This window comes from Carcharodon carcharias, chromosome 6 (genome assembly GCF_017639515.1).
Source record: "Carcharodon carcharias isolate sCarCar2 chromosome 6, sCarCar2.pri, whole genome shotgun sequence".
NCBI classification, from domain to species: domain Eukaryota; kingdom Metazoa; phylum Chordata; class Chondrichthyes; order Lamniformes; family Lamnidae; genus Carcharodon; species Carcharodon carcharias.
In genome coordinates, this window is record NC_054472.1 from 187,105,329 (window position 1) to 187,120,456 (window position 15,128).

The window sequence follows — 15,128 nt, forward strand, 5'->3', positions numbered from 1 at the left end:
TATCTTATATTGACGCCTTCCAGTTTTGGACTCCCCTTCAAGTAGAAATACCTTCCCTACATCTAAAAGCAAAAAAGGACTTGCATCGAAATAGTAACTTCCACAACCACGTGACAGTGCGGTACTTTTGAATCCATGAGCCCCTGTCAAACCCTTTCGGAATTTTAAAGGCCTCTCTCAGGTCAGCCTCCAGTCTCTCTCTTCTGGAGAAAGGAGCCTCAGCCGTTGTGATCTTTCCTAATAGCTATACTGTCTTTAGTATGTTCTGGTAACATTCTTGTAAACCTTCTCTAAACTTTCTCCACTGCTTTCGTATCCTTTTATAAAGTTGAGAGTAGACGGTAACTCCCAGGGTGATCTAACTGATACAAATCTAACATAACTTCTCCACAGACTTGCCTTTGATCTTCCAGATTGCAAGTTCTAGCCTTTTAATGACTTGATCTGTTTTCTTTTAGATCCTCTCTGTACCACCTGATTGCCCACGCATTCTATGTTTGTTTTGTCTCCTTACCTCAGTCACAGTGCAGTGTATTCTGATTCTGGCTAGCCATAGAATGGTTACAGCACAGGAGAAGGATATTCAATCTGTTGTCCCCCATGTTGGCTCTCTGAAAGAGATACCCACCTGGTGCCATCCCTCTGCCTTTTCCCCATGGCCCTGTGACTTTTCATTTTCAGGCAATGGTCAGAATCCCTTTCGAAAGCCTCGGTTGAACCTGCCTCCACACGCTCACGGGCAGTGTACTCCAGATCCCAACCACCCGCTGCGTGAAAAGGCTTCTCCTCGCGTTGCCGGTGCTTCTTTGGCCAGTCGCCTTAGATCTGTGCCCTCTGCTTCCCAATCAAGTTTGTAGAAGAAAAGCCTGAATTGGGATCAGTTAGTGCAAATTAACCCAAACCTAAAGCAGACAGGTTCTGCTATTGCACAGAGTGTGGGAGCACAGAGTGCGAAGAGGAGCGAGTGCGAACTTGGGAATTCGGTACAGAGAGGGAAGGAGTTGCTGCTTTTTGTATTTTTTTTTCCCAGTCTCCAAAAACTGGCTAGTGTTCGAAGCTTTAATTAGGTGAGCAAATAGATATTGCTTGATAAGCTTTTAAGGGTTTATCCCTCTAAATGCAGGCAGTGGCTTAAACCAGGACTGGGGAGATGTAAGTATTGTATTAAATTTATAGCATAACTAGTTAAACTTCTTGGTATAACTACAGACAACAATTGAATGATATTTCTAGACTTGAAACCTAATTAGTTAGGTTAAACGCAACAAAGATGGCAGGGCAGGTGATGGGTTGCAGCTGTAGCATGTGGTGGGGCTGGTGGACACCAGTATGATCTCGGACAACCACATCTGCAGCTCGAGGAACTTCGGCTCCAAGTTAGGAAGCTATACTTCCAAGTTGGACCATAAGACCATCATCAGCATAAGACATATTCGTCCCATCGAGTCTGCTCCGCCACTCAATGAGATCATGGCTGATCTGATAATCTTCAGCTGCATTTTCCTGCCTTTTCCCCGTAAGCCTTGATTCCCTTACTGATTAGAAACCTGTCTATCTCAGCCACGAATATACTTAGCAACCCAGCCTCTACAGCCCTCTGCAGTAAAGAATTCCACAGATTGACTACCCTCTGAGAGAAGAAATTCCTCCTCATCTCTGTTTTAAATAGGTGATCCCTTACTCTGAGATTATGCCCTCTGGACCTGGACTCTCCCACAAGGGGAAACAGCCTCTCAGCATCTAGCCTGTCAAGCCCCCTAAGAATCTTACATCTTTCAATAAGGCCACCACTCATTCTTCTAAACTCCAATGAACACAGGCTTGACCGACTCAACCTCTCCTGATAAGAAAATCCCTCCGTACCCATGAAGGAGGGGGAAAGTTAACCGGAACACTTTGTTCTGAGAGGCAGATGTGACGACTATTGAGGCAGGTGTGGGGAATCCAGGAGATAGATTCCTCCAGAAGATGGAGGAGCCTCAGCTGTTGCAGTTGTCCCACAGGTTCAAGGCTCTTGTAGCTGGTGTGGATGAGAGACAGGATTGCAGGGAGGATAAGCAAACTGATCACAGCGCCGTGGTGCGGAGAGCCATTCGATTGGAGGAGCAAAAAGGAACATAGTGGTAGTAGGGGATAGTACATAGTTATGGCAGATACTGTGCTCTGCAGCCGTGAGCGTGAGTCCCGAAGGCTGTGTTGCCTGCCCGGTGCCAGGGTTAAGGACACCTCCTCAGGGCTGGAGAGGAACTTGGAGCGGGAGGGGAAGGATCCAGTTGTCGTGGTCCACGTGAGTTCCAACGACATGTGTAGGGCTAAGAAAGTGGTTCTGCTGAGGGAGTATGGGCAGCGAGGGGACAAAATTAAAAAGCAGAACCACAAAGATAATAATCTCTGGATTACTACCTTATCCCGAGCAAATTATCTGCTAATTTCGCAGGGAGTTGGCTCAATTTCCTTGTTTGCTACTTACAAGCAGTGTCGTAACAGTACAACAACAACTTGCTTTTACATAGCACCTTCAATATAGTTAAAAACGTCGCGTTTTCACAGGACCTCCTGTCCACTAATTGTGCATCTTCCCAAATCTGGCAGATGCCGTGGGCATTATCTCTTTAGAATTCTGAGGAATTTTGTGAGGAGATGTGAGAAATCATTTCCAGTGGCCGGAGGGTCAGTAACCAGAGGACACAGATTTAACATGATTGACAAAGTATCTACATTTGGTGGGGGTGTGTGGTGCGCGGTTACAGGAATGAGGAGAATTTTCTTTTTAAGGAACAAGCTGTTGCGATCTGGAATGCGTTGCCTGAAAGGGTGTTGGAGGCAGATTCAATAGTGACTTTCCAGAGAGAAAGAGACAGGTGCGTATTTGACTAGAGGAAGTTTGCATAGCTTTGTGGAAAGAGCAGAGAATTGAGAATGCTTACAATTATATCAAATAAACAGCAAAGAAACAGGCCATTCAGCCCAACTGGTCCATACTGGTGATCATGCTCCACAAAACCCACCTCCTCCCCCCCCCCCCCCCAATCTGTCTCCATCGGCAAAACCCTCTCTTCCTTGCTCCCTCATGTGCTTTCCCTTTAAATGCATCCAAACAATTCATCTTAACCACTCCCTGTGGGTAGTTGAGTTTCACATTCTCACCATTCTCTGGATAAAGAAGTTTCTTCTGAATTCCGAATGGGATAACAAGGTGACTATCTTATATTAATGGGCCTCTAGTTTTGCTCCCCCACCCCCAACCCCACCTCCAGTGTAACGCACTCTCTGCAATCGCTCTTGTCAAAACGTTTCATAATTTTATTAAGTCCCCCACCTTGGCAGCCTTTTTGTTCAAGGGAGTAGAGATCCAGCCTCTTCATCCTACTAATTTGGTAGCTCTTTCAAAGAGTCGGTCTCTTTCTGTGCTGATTCATTCTGTAAACTGATTTCCAAAAAGGTACAGCAGCCCCACTCTGATCCTGTAAATGGATTTCCAAGCACCCCTCTTATTGTGCTTTGTTAATCCAACACAATGGGGAGGATTTTAACCACAGCCCTCAGGAGTCCCTGATGTCAGGACCAGAACAGGAGTCCTGAGATAACCCCTCCCCCCAACCACCAGTGCAATCGCAATCCCCCAGCTAGGCGGCGTCCTTATTGGGTCACCTCTGTGCTCCTCTGTCCTATTAAGGATAGCAGGCGGTACTGCCGTCCAGTCAGAGGGCCAGCGGCTCTGGAGTCCCCACACCCCCCTTGGCAGCCCTGCCGGGGAAAGGTGGCCGCTGCCAAGGCAGGTCGGCGATCGCGAGGGCACTCTCGACATGGAGGCTCCCTTGGGAGTCATACGGGCAAGTCACAAATTCGGGGGGCTCTCGAACGAGCCCGTTCACTCGTTGGAGCGAAAGGGGAAGGTCCTCCGGCTGGACCGTTCGGGCGAGAAGCCTCAAGCTCCAATATCCTCCCTTGTCCGGCACAGGGAGACTGCCTCCATTGAGCTGGAGCGCTCCACACGTGGTGGTGGGGGGGGAGGACTCTGCCACCAGAGAATTGCCACTGAGAATGCAGAATGATCCCTAATTGCGGCCATAGCTATGTTAATTGGCTGCCCCCCCCCCCCACCCCACCTCCAAACAGCCAATCAGCTTCCCTCTCCGCTCCAAGAAAGTTCCCTGACCTCAGGAGCGAGTCAGGGAATCATCCTGGTACGGCTCCCCCTATCTTCCTGGCATCCAGGCTCTTGGCCATGTTTTGGGGATGGGGTGGGGGGGCAGAAAAATTCAGCCCCTATACTTACTGACAGGACGTGAGATCGTGATTTGAGAGCCCAGAAATAAAATGATGAGAAAAATCTTAAAGGCTGAAGATCTGAATTAAAAACAGAAAATACTGAGATACTTATCAGCGTCCGAGAAAGAAAAGGTGGATTAATGTTTCAGATAAAGGCTCTTAATCAGAACTGGGTTGAACTGGCTTTCCTGATGAATTAACAGTCTAATAACATCAATAACTAATGGCACCGCCACACAAAAAGCACAAGTTCAAAAAAACAGTCCTTAAATATCAGTCATTTATTCTAATTTACATTTTTCAATTTCCTGAACTTCACGTTTAAAAATTGGAGGGTAAAAATCTGTTGGGTAAGATCCCTACTGCGTACTTCCTCTGTATTCAGTCTTGTCTCAGTGGATGGCACTCTCCCCTCCGAGGGACATTCGCCATGCCGGCACTGCAGGAGTGCTGTGTTGTCAGAGGTGCTGTCTTTGGGTTGAGGCGGTAAACTAAGGCCTCTCTCTCTCTGCCTGCCCTCTCAGTTGGACGTCAAGGATCCCGTGGCCACTATTTCGAAGAACAGCAGGGGAGTTCTTCCTGGTGTCCTGGAGCCAATGTTTACCGTCCAACTGAAGTCACAAAATGGCGTCTCGCTGCTATTTGGGGGCGCTGGCCGTGCACAAATTAGTTGCCACATTACGACAGTCACCACAGTTCAAAAATAGTTCGTCGGCTGTTAACCTGCTTTTGGAAGTTCTGAATTTGATCTCGTTTAATAGGATAGATAGGTAGATGTTCCCCTCCCCCCTCGTTTTTTTTTATATTCGTTCATGGGATGTGGGCGTCATTGGCTAGGCCAGCATTTATTGTCCATCCCTAATTGCCCTTGAGAAGGTGGTGGTGAGCTGCCTTCTTGAACCGCTGCAGTCCATGTGGTGTAGGTACTCCCACTGTGCTGTTAGAGAGGGAGTTCCAAGATTTTGTCCGTGTGGTATAGGTACTCCCACTGTGCTGTTAGGGAGGGAGTTCAAGGATTTTGTCCGTGTGGTGTAGGTACTCCCACTGTGCTATTAGGGAGGGAGTTCCAGGATTTTGACCCAGCGACAGTGAAGGAACGGCCAATATAATGCCATTGAATGTCAGGGGGCAATGGTTAGATTCACTCTTGTTGGAGATGGCAATTGCCGACAAGAGAGAATCTAACCAAGTTTCCCTTCGTGGGGATATCTAGAACTCGGGGGGGCGCGCGGGTTCTCAGTTTAAAAATAAGGAGATGATAATGACAAAGATGAGGAGGAATTTCGTCTCTGAGGGTCATTAGTGTTTGGAATTCTCTTCCCCAGAGAGTAATGGAGGCTGGGCCATTGAAGATATCAAGGCCAAGATAGACAGATTTTTGATTGACACGTGAGTCGAGGGTCACGGGGTGGTGGGGGGGGCGGGCAGGGGCGGTGTTCAGACAGGAAAGTGGAGTTAAAGCTAAAAATCAGATCAGCCATGATCCTATTGAATGGCGAGTCAGTTCGAGGGGCCGAATGGCCTACTCCTCCTATTTCTAATGTTCTCGTGTTCCAAGGCACAATTGTTCTTGTTGCCTCTTTTACTTGCTTATCATTTGCAGTCCTTTATAAATTTTGAAAACAGGCCAATATTTTAGGCTGTTCTGTATTCCCTTGACAGCCTGAGCCTGTTCTCAGTCCATCCATATTCGAATTGTAACAGAATAAACATGTTTACCTCAGATATTTTGATCAGCTTTTGTTTGGGAAAAAAAAAACAGAAACATTCTGCTTCTATTATCCCTTAAATTGCTGAATGCATAAATGTTCTTCTCTCCAAAGGGCATTCGTCCCTCCAGGCCAAGTAAGCCTTGTGTGCCTGTGTTCTATGAGGCTTGGAGTAACAAAGCCAACGGGTTACGTGCACAGCAACCAGCATTTATAAGTCTCAGTTCCCTTGGTGATTAAAGAATAAGTTGGACTGAAGTGCCGCACAATAGATGCAATAAACCATCTCTTGCGAGGAAAACTTTCTATTGAGGCTGGGGAGAAGTTGGTCTCTGAGTGTAAGACGGGGCTCAGTTGGGTGGCATTCTCTCACCTCCCAGCCAAGGGGTCGTGGGTTCCGGTCCCACTCCGGAGACTTGAGTACACAATCGAGGCTGAGGCTCCGAGCGCAGTACTGAAAGAGCGCTGCACTGTCAGAGGTGCTGTCTTTCAGGTGAGGTGCAAAAGCCAAGGAGCCAGAAGGATGTACGGCATTACTTAAAAATTTGGGGGAGTTATCCCGCGTATCCTTCCCAACATTCATGCCTCAACCAACAGCACCAAAACAGATTATCTGGTCGTTATCACATTGTTGTTTGGAGGAGCTTTCTGCGTACAAATTGGCTCTCTTTCTCCTGCATCACAACAGTGACTCTGCTTCAATAGGTAGTGCACAATAGAGTTGTAGGCTTAACTAAGCTTGTGTACCCTTTGTTCTGCAGATCTAAAAGGACTGTCCGATATTTATTGCATAATTTGAAGTGTACGGTGTAATCTATTGTGGTTTATCATCCCCCATTGCAGACCTTGGTTGCCGGGAGTTCAGTAGTGTCAGTGGGATACCCTGACTGGTTCAAGGCCTGTGCCTTGTTGGCAATTTGCCATTGGGCTGCAGGTGAAAAATGAGTGTGCCTTCAGCCTGCCAACAGCACTCTCGCAAGGTGCAGCTGGCCTGGAAGAAGATATATCTGTAGTCGCCTTCTCTGTTCTCCTCCCCACCGTGCCCCCCCCCACCCCCCACCACCCCCCCACCACCCCCAATATCCTAACTCGCACCAAATCCCAGTCACCCTGTACTCACTGACCAACTTTGACTCCTGGTCCAGCCATGACTCAAATTTAAAATTCTTATCCTTGTTTCCTTCCTCGGCTTTGCCCTTCCCTATATCTGTAACCTCCCGCAGCCCAAAAATCCTCTGGGATATCTGCACTTCTGGCCTCTTGCACACCCCCCCCCAGTTTTCATCACCCCACCATTGATGGCTCTACCTTTAGCTGCCTGGGCCCTAACTGGAAGTAAATTGATGCCCAGCGCCAGCATAAAATGAACACAACTGATGTACAATTAATGGTAAGCTCTTGAGCTTCCTCTCAAACTCTCCACCTCTCTCCTTTGAAGGTGCTCCTTAGAATGCACCTCTTTGACCAGACCTTACCTGATGTCCCCTTGCGTGTCTTAGTATCACGTGTTGTCTGCTAACGCTCCTGTGAAGCACCTTGGAATGTTTTGCTGCATTAAAGATGCTATATAAAAGCTAATTGTATTGCTCTGCTGTGGCACACTTTTCATGCACTGTGCTTATATTGTTCCTGAACAGCATCAGGCCCATAATGTCAAGCATTCTCCGCACGCTAATATATATCATCATCTCTGTATCATACTAGACAAACCGAGGGTGTGCCACTTCTGGGAAGAGATTTGTTTTACAAATGAGAAATAAATTGACTCTACTGTTTCCATAAAGCCGTACAACCTCCTCATGTCATTTCGTTCCAATCGCTCCTGGTACTTTTTCTTCGGTGTACTCCAGTGAAGTGACCCTGTTACCCGGTTCATAATTTTCGGTGCCCTGAATAATATTTGAGGGCAAGACGTGTGGATTCTCACATTGAACCGCATCAAGCCCACGGCAGCCTGTTCAACTTTCTACACCGGTGCTCCTGCCGCACGCCAGCCTCTGCCCATCCCTCTTCATCAAACTCTATCAGCATGTCCTTCTATTCCTTTTTCCCTCATGAGTATGTCTAGCTTCCCTTTTATCTTGCTGCAGCTGATCTGTGGAAGTACAAACAATGACGAAGGATGAGCCAAGTTACCTTTATGTGACCTCTTTCACATCCTGAGGATGTTTCAATGAGCTCCACGGCCAATCAATTACTTTCTGAAATGCTATTTAATATTATTTTATCAAATACTGTAGACTGTTTGTGTGCAGCAGGGTCCTGCACACACCAGTTTTATTCTATTATATCACAGATGTGGGCATCGCTGGCTGGGCCAGCATTTATTGCCCATCTCAAATTGCCCCTTGAGAAGGTGGGGGTGAGCTGCCTTCTTGGAACGCTGCAGTCCGTGTGGTGTAGCTACACCCACAGTGCCGTTAGGGAGGGAGTTCCAGGATTTTGACCCAGCGACAGTGAAGGAACGGCCGATATATTTCCAAGTCAGGATGGTGAGTAACTTGGAGGGAAACTTCCAGGTGGTGGTGTTCCCATGTGTCTGCTGCCCTTGTCCTTCTAGATGGTAGTGGTTGTGGGTTTGGAAGGTGCTGTCAAAGGAGCCTTGATGAGTTGCTGCAGTGCATGTTGTAGATCGTAAACACTGCTGCTACTGTGCATTGGTGATGGAGGGAGTGAATGTTTGTGGATGTGGTGCCAATCAAGTGGGCTGGTTTATCCTGGACGGTGTTGAGCTTCTTGAGTGTTGTGGGAGCTGCACTCATCCAGGGAAGTGAGAGTATTCCATCGCACTCCTGACTTGTGCCTTGTAGATGGTGGACAGGCTTTGGGGAGTCAGGAGGTGAGTTACTCACCGCAGGATTCCTAGCTTCTGACCTGTTGGGATATGTTGATCAGCTTTTGCTGATGACGATTGAGGGAACAACGTTCTTGGAGTATTGCCATAGGATCTTTTACATCCACCTCATCATGTAGTCATAGCCTTCAGTTTAATTAAATGAAAAAGCTTTTGATCCTTGGATGAAAAATACACAGGAACAAGAGGAAACAATTCAGCCTCTCAATTCAATTAGATCTTGGCTGCTCTGTATCTTTGCTCCATCTACCCACCTTGGTTCCATAAACTTCAATACTCTTATCCAACAAAAATCTATCAATCTCAATTTTGCAATTTTCAATTGACCTCCAGCCTCAGCAGCTTTTAAGTGGACAGAATTCCAGATTTCCACTCTCCTGTGTGGAAAGCAGTGTTTCCTAACTTTACCCCGATCGTCCTGGCTCTAATTTTAAGATTTTTCCCCTCGTTCTAGACTCCTCTCCTCCCACCACCCACCGCCCCCCCACCCCTCCTCCCCCATTCGCTGTTCAATTCCTATGTGGGGTGTGGTCACAAGAACATGATAGGAACAGCATTAGGCCACAAAGCCCCTCGAGCCCACCTCAACTCCAATTTTCCGCCCTTTCCTCATATCGCTTGATTCCCTTCATGTCCAAAAATGTAATTGAGTTGGTCACTAGACAACCAATGAGTTTAGAGTCCTTGTTCGTTCAGACTCTTCAGTGTGGTAGGGCTAAGTATAAACACCTTGAACTTTACTTGAGGTTCCCCTTGCTAATTGTATTCAAGTGATTGTCATTAACTGGGGATTAGCTTATGTTCAAAAGAGTATATAGGAATTGTGGTTGTTGGGTTTGGAGTTGCATGTTTATAATGTGTGTCTCCATAAATAAAAAACAGTAGGTGTGTAAAGATTGGCTCCTGTTCTATCCTTCAAGGCTTGGGTACCTCGTCATCAGCCATCGTGACTTCAGATTGGCATGTATATGCAGTCTTTGCACTAAGGTTACAGTGGCCTGTCATCAGAGACGTCAAGGAAAGTCCCAGTGAAAATGTCTTCCAAATCCTGACCACGTTCCATAACCATCAAATCTTAAATTTAGAGGGGAAACATTTTTGGCAAAGTAGAAATTGACTTTGAAGCGATAATGAACATTTGGGGGAGGCGATGGCATAATGATATTGTCGCTGGACTAGTAATCCAGAGACCCAGGGTAACGCTCTGGGGACCAGGGTCCCGCCACAGCAGATGGTGGAATTTGAATTCAATAAAAATCTGGAATTAAAAGTTCATGATGACCATGAAACCATTGTCGACTGTTGTAAAAAAAAATAAACCCACCTGGTTCACTAATGCCCTTTAGGGAAGGAAACCTGCCATCCTTACCTGGTCTGGGCCTACATGTGACTCCAGACCCACAGCTATGTGGCTGACTCTTAAATGCTCTCTGAACAAGGGGCAATTAGGGATGGGCAATAAATGCTGACTTACCCAGTGATGCCCACATCCCATGAATGAATAAATTAAAAAAAATATATATCAACCTCCGACCCAGAAAGTAAATGTGGAGACTCATTCTTTCAGGTTGGGAATTGTTGTTGGAGATTTTAAAAATGTCAATTTTTGATTTTTTTTTCTTACTGTTCCTTTCTGCCCCTTTTTCTTAGACCAATTTTCCATTCCTTTATTTCTCTTCCTGTACCCTCTTCTGTTGTTCCTCTGTTTATCTCTGATTCATTAAATCTCATTGTTAAAGTAGACGGACTATTTTCACGCTTTGTGTCTTTTTTTTTAATTAATGAGGAGCTTGGGGAGCCTATCGTTCTCCGTTGCTTTCTCCGTGGAAGTGCCTCAGCCAGTCAGAGTCGATTTTCCAACCAATCAGCATCCTTTTTCCCTGCGGTACGCATTTTTTTGTGATGGTTTAAAATTTGGCATTCTTGCGTTTGTCCCGATGAGTACAAGACACAAAAGCTTTAGCAACGCGTCTCTCTCTTCAGCAATATTGAAGACAGAACTATTGCCCCCATAGTTCATCGGCTTTGCCCTTGCCCTTTGCTGCACCATTATCATTTCATATTTCCCACTTTGGAGGGGGCGGGGGGGGGGGGGGGGGGGGGGGTGCGCGGGGGTGGCAGGGGGGCAAAAACTTATGTAAAGCCCCCCCCCCCCCCAACAAACGTGCATAAGCGAGTCTAGCTCTTGGGGCGGGCTGCAAGATGAACCAGCTTTGGCAGCGTGTGTTAGATTGGGGCGTGAGAATGGAAGCGCGTCTCGGGGGAAATCGTGTACGCCACCCCCGCAAGCCTGACGTTGTTGCTGCTGCTCGGTGACAAGCCTTGTACTCCTGCGCTGTCGGGATATTTCCTTTTAGCACTGTCAGCCCAGAAAGAAAAGGGTTTTCTTCGACATGATGATCATCATCATCTTCAAGGTGCAGCAGTTTGCTTACCACCCTGGTGTATCACCCTGCGCATCAGTTACAATGCACATCCACCAGTCCGTGCTACTTGAACATCACCGACTCCCAAAAGCCCAGAAAGCAAGTGCGTACCTGCAGGTAATCTACCCAGTGGGATTTGAAAAGTGTATAGACGTTCTGCAGTGGTGCTGGCTTTCAGAATACTAATAGTTCCGGCTCTAATCGTGGAAGCAACAGAGGCCCCTTTGGGCTCGTTATATTTTAGCTGCAGGGATTTTCCACCCTACCTGCAGAGATTAAGAACTAGTTACCAACGGTACATTGGGTCAGTGCAAGCAAGTTACAGTGTGAAATATTGCGTAGTGTTTTAAAATACTGTGTCATTTTATCTTTGTTCTCTGAACACTGTATCTCTACCTTCTAATCTCACCCAGCAGCCCCCCCCCAACTCCCCCCCACCGCCCCTATTCAATTCAGAGACGATGAATGGTTCCTGTCTGGCTGGCTCTGTCTCTATCCAGTCAGAGACTGGGAATGTGGACAATGTCTAAAATTATCCATTCAAATGTCAGTGAGCCTTATGTTGCTGAAATTTCAATGGGAGGAGGTGCAATTTTCAAGTTTCTTTCTCTACCGTTGGTTTCTCCCGAAACTGTCACGATGGGCACCACGTGGACCGTGGCACAAGGCGGAGACGGTGGCATTGCAGTAATGTCACTGGACCAGTAACCCAGAGGCCCAGCAGATGCTCTGGGGACGTGGGTTCAAATCCCACCACGGCAGCTGGTGGAATTTAAATTCAATTAATAAAATCTGGAATTGGAAGCTGCTACTCTGGACCATGATGACTGCCCCGCTGATTGTTGTAAAAACCCAACTAGTTCGCTAATGTCCTTTGGGGAAGGAAATCTGCCATCCTTACCTGGTCTGGCCTACATGTGACTCCAGACCCACAGCAATGAGGTTGATTCTTAATTGCCCTCTGAAATGGTCTAGTCAGCCACTCAGTTCAGGGGCAGTTAAGTTTTGGCAACAAATGCTGGCCTTGCCAATAATGCCCACGTCCCGTCAAAGAAATGTTATAAGTTGCTGTTTGAAGATAATCGTACTTGAGCACCACAGGTACATTTCCACCAAACTTGATCAGTTACATTGCCTTCATCAAGCTCTCAGCTTCGTGCCGCACCTTTTCACATTAATTCACGGGATGTGGGCGTCTCTAGCGAGGCCAGGATTTATTGCCCATCCCCAATTGCCCCTTGAGAAGGTGGTGGTGAGCTGCTGCCTTGAGCCGCTGCAGTCCATGTAGTGTAGGTGCACCCACGGTGCTGTTAGGAAGGGAGTTCCAGGATCTTGACAGTGAGGATTGGCCAATATATTTCCAAGTCAGGCTGGTGAGTGACTTGGAGAGGAACTTGCAGCTGGTGGTGTTCCCATCTATCTGCTGCCCTTATCCTTCTAAACGGTAGCAGTCATGGGTTTGGAAGGTGCTGCCTAAGGAGCCTTTGTGAGTTACTGCATCTTGTAGATGGTACACACTGCTGCTACTGTGCGTCGGTGGTGGAGGGAGTAAATATTTATGGATAGGGTGCCAATCAAGCGGGCTGCTTTGCCCTGGATGGTGTCCAGCTTCTTGGGTGTTGTTGTTGCTGCACTCACCCAGGCAAGTGGGGAGTATTCCATCACACTCCTGACTTGTGCCTTGTAGATGGTGGACAGGCTTTTGGGGGAGTCAGGAGGTGAGTTACTTGTCTTAGGATTCCTAGCCTCTGACCTGCTTTTGCAGCCACAGTATTTTTATGGCTAGTCCAGTTCAATTTCTGGTCAATGGCACCCCCCAGGATGTTGATAGTGGGGGATTCAGCGATGGTAATGCCATTGAACGTCAGAGGGTGATGGTTAGATAAAGTTGGCATATTAAAACTTCAAAGTGTTGTACAAATGCAGGGTACTGTTTACATTGAGTGTACAGCAGAGAAACAAGCCACTCAGCCATTCCATTGTTCATGCTGCACACTCTCTTCCTGCTTCCGACTTTGCCTCGCCCCCAAGATCGTACCCTTCCGTTCCTTTCTCCCTCATGCTTATGTAGTTTTTCCTTAAAGGCATCCGTTCGAGATGCCTCAACTGCACCAGTTGATAGCGCATTCCACATTCTTCAAGGAAAGAACCCGAGTCTCTTTCAAGCCATCGAGTTGCAAAGCTACGGGAGGGAGGCTGTTTGGCCCTTTGCTTCCGTGCCAACTCTCTGTTGAGCAGTCGGGTCAGTCCCGTCCCCTGCTCCATCCCCATAGCCCTGCAAGTTAATTTCCCTCAAGCGCCTGTCCAGGTTCCTTTTGAAACCATTGATTGGTGTCAACCGTGGCTCAGTTGGGTAGCTTTGTGAGCTCAAATCGCACTCTAAATTTTAGCTTGAATTCACTGCTGGTGCAGCACTGAGAGTGCGTTGCACTGTCAGAGGTGCCCGTCTTTGGGATGAAACATTAAGCTGAGACCCTGTCTGCCGTCTTATGGGGCCATCTGGTCATTATCATAAGGCCATAAGACATAGGAAATTAGGCCATGGCTGATAAGTTTCTCAACCCCATTCTCCCGCCTTCTCCCCGTAACCTTTGATCCCCTTACCAATCAAGAACCTGTCTATCTCAGTCTTAAATACACTCAATGACCTGGCCTCCACAGCCTTCTGTGGTAATGAATTCCATAGATTCACCACTCTTCAGCTAAAGAAGTTTCTCCTCATCTCTGTTCTAAAAGGTCTTCCCTTTACTCTGAGGCTGTGCCCTCGGGTCCTAGTCTCTCCTACTAATGGAAACACCTTCCCTACGTCCACTCTATCCAGGCCTTTCAGTATTCTGTAAGTTTCAATCAGATCCCCACTCATTATCACTAATCTGTTTGAGGGATCTTGCTATGCACAAATTGGCTGCCACGTTTCCTGTGTTACAACAGTGGCTACGTTTTGAAAGTTCTTCATTTGGCTGTAAGATGCTTTGGGATGTTGTGAAAGGCACCATGTAAATGCAAGTTCTTTTATTAATGTTCTTTGGCATTGTTTTCATTGACTCAGTTTTCTCTAAAAATCACTGTAAAAGGTACAGTTATCTTGTGTTGGACTGAAGGCTGCTGAAATATGATGTGGGAGCTGACAGCACCTTCAGAGTTTCTAGTCCTCAGTTTAAAACTTGCTCCTTTCTGAGTTGCATCTCCAGTTAATAATATTAAATCTGCTTAAGTTTGCTATTTGCAAAAGTTGCCACAATTCTAAGGCAGCAAACCTGTCAGTGGCTCTATTAATACCTTTTAGAGGAAACAACTTAAGAGGTTTGTTTAATGCAGAACAGGGCAGGGTTTGAGTAAATTTTGCAAAGTTACCTAGTGAGTATAACCTGTCCTTTTTCATTTAAGCCTCGAGTGTTGTTAATCTCACGTTAAAACGCTTTGCTCTGAATTTGCAGCTCTAACTTAGCCAGGTGGGTTTGACTGACTGACTGTGACCATTTCCTTACAGGACAGTCGACACAACATGTCAAGACCCCTGCTGACCAGGTCTCCCGTATCTCCGCTGACTAATCAGGGGATCCCAACCCCAGCGCAACTCACCAAATCCAACGCCCCGGTGCACATTGATGTGGGAGGTCACATGTATACCAGTAGCTTGGCAACGCTAACTAAGTTTTCTGATTCAAGGTAAACATGGAAAAAGATTGTAAAGTGGCACATATTTGCTTACAACTGACTGTTTGGTAGCACAGAGCTTAAATATTGCTGAAAAGAGGGACCTGTCGTCAAAGCTTTTCACCTTGCCCTCATCAGGACAAATGCAAGAATGCCAAATTTCAAACTATCACAACAATTTATACTACAAGGGAAGAGGGTGCTGAAGTT

The 15,128-nt window shown here is 46.8% G+C and overlaps 1 protein-coding gene across 1 annotated transcript in view; it reads left to right on the plus strand.

The window, feature by feature from the left end:
- The window catches only part of LOC121278750, a 77,227-nt gene that overhangs the window by 34,066 nt on the left and 28,033 nt on the right, over positions 1-15,128 (plus strand). The window contains exon 2 of the mRNA XM_041189145.1: positions 14,752-14,930. Within this exon, the coding sequence (XP_041045079.1) occupies positions 14,752-14,930 (179 nt within the window). The remainder of the gene's footprint in view (positions 1-14,751; positions 14,931-15,128) is intronic.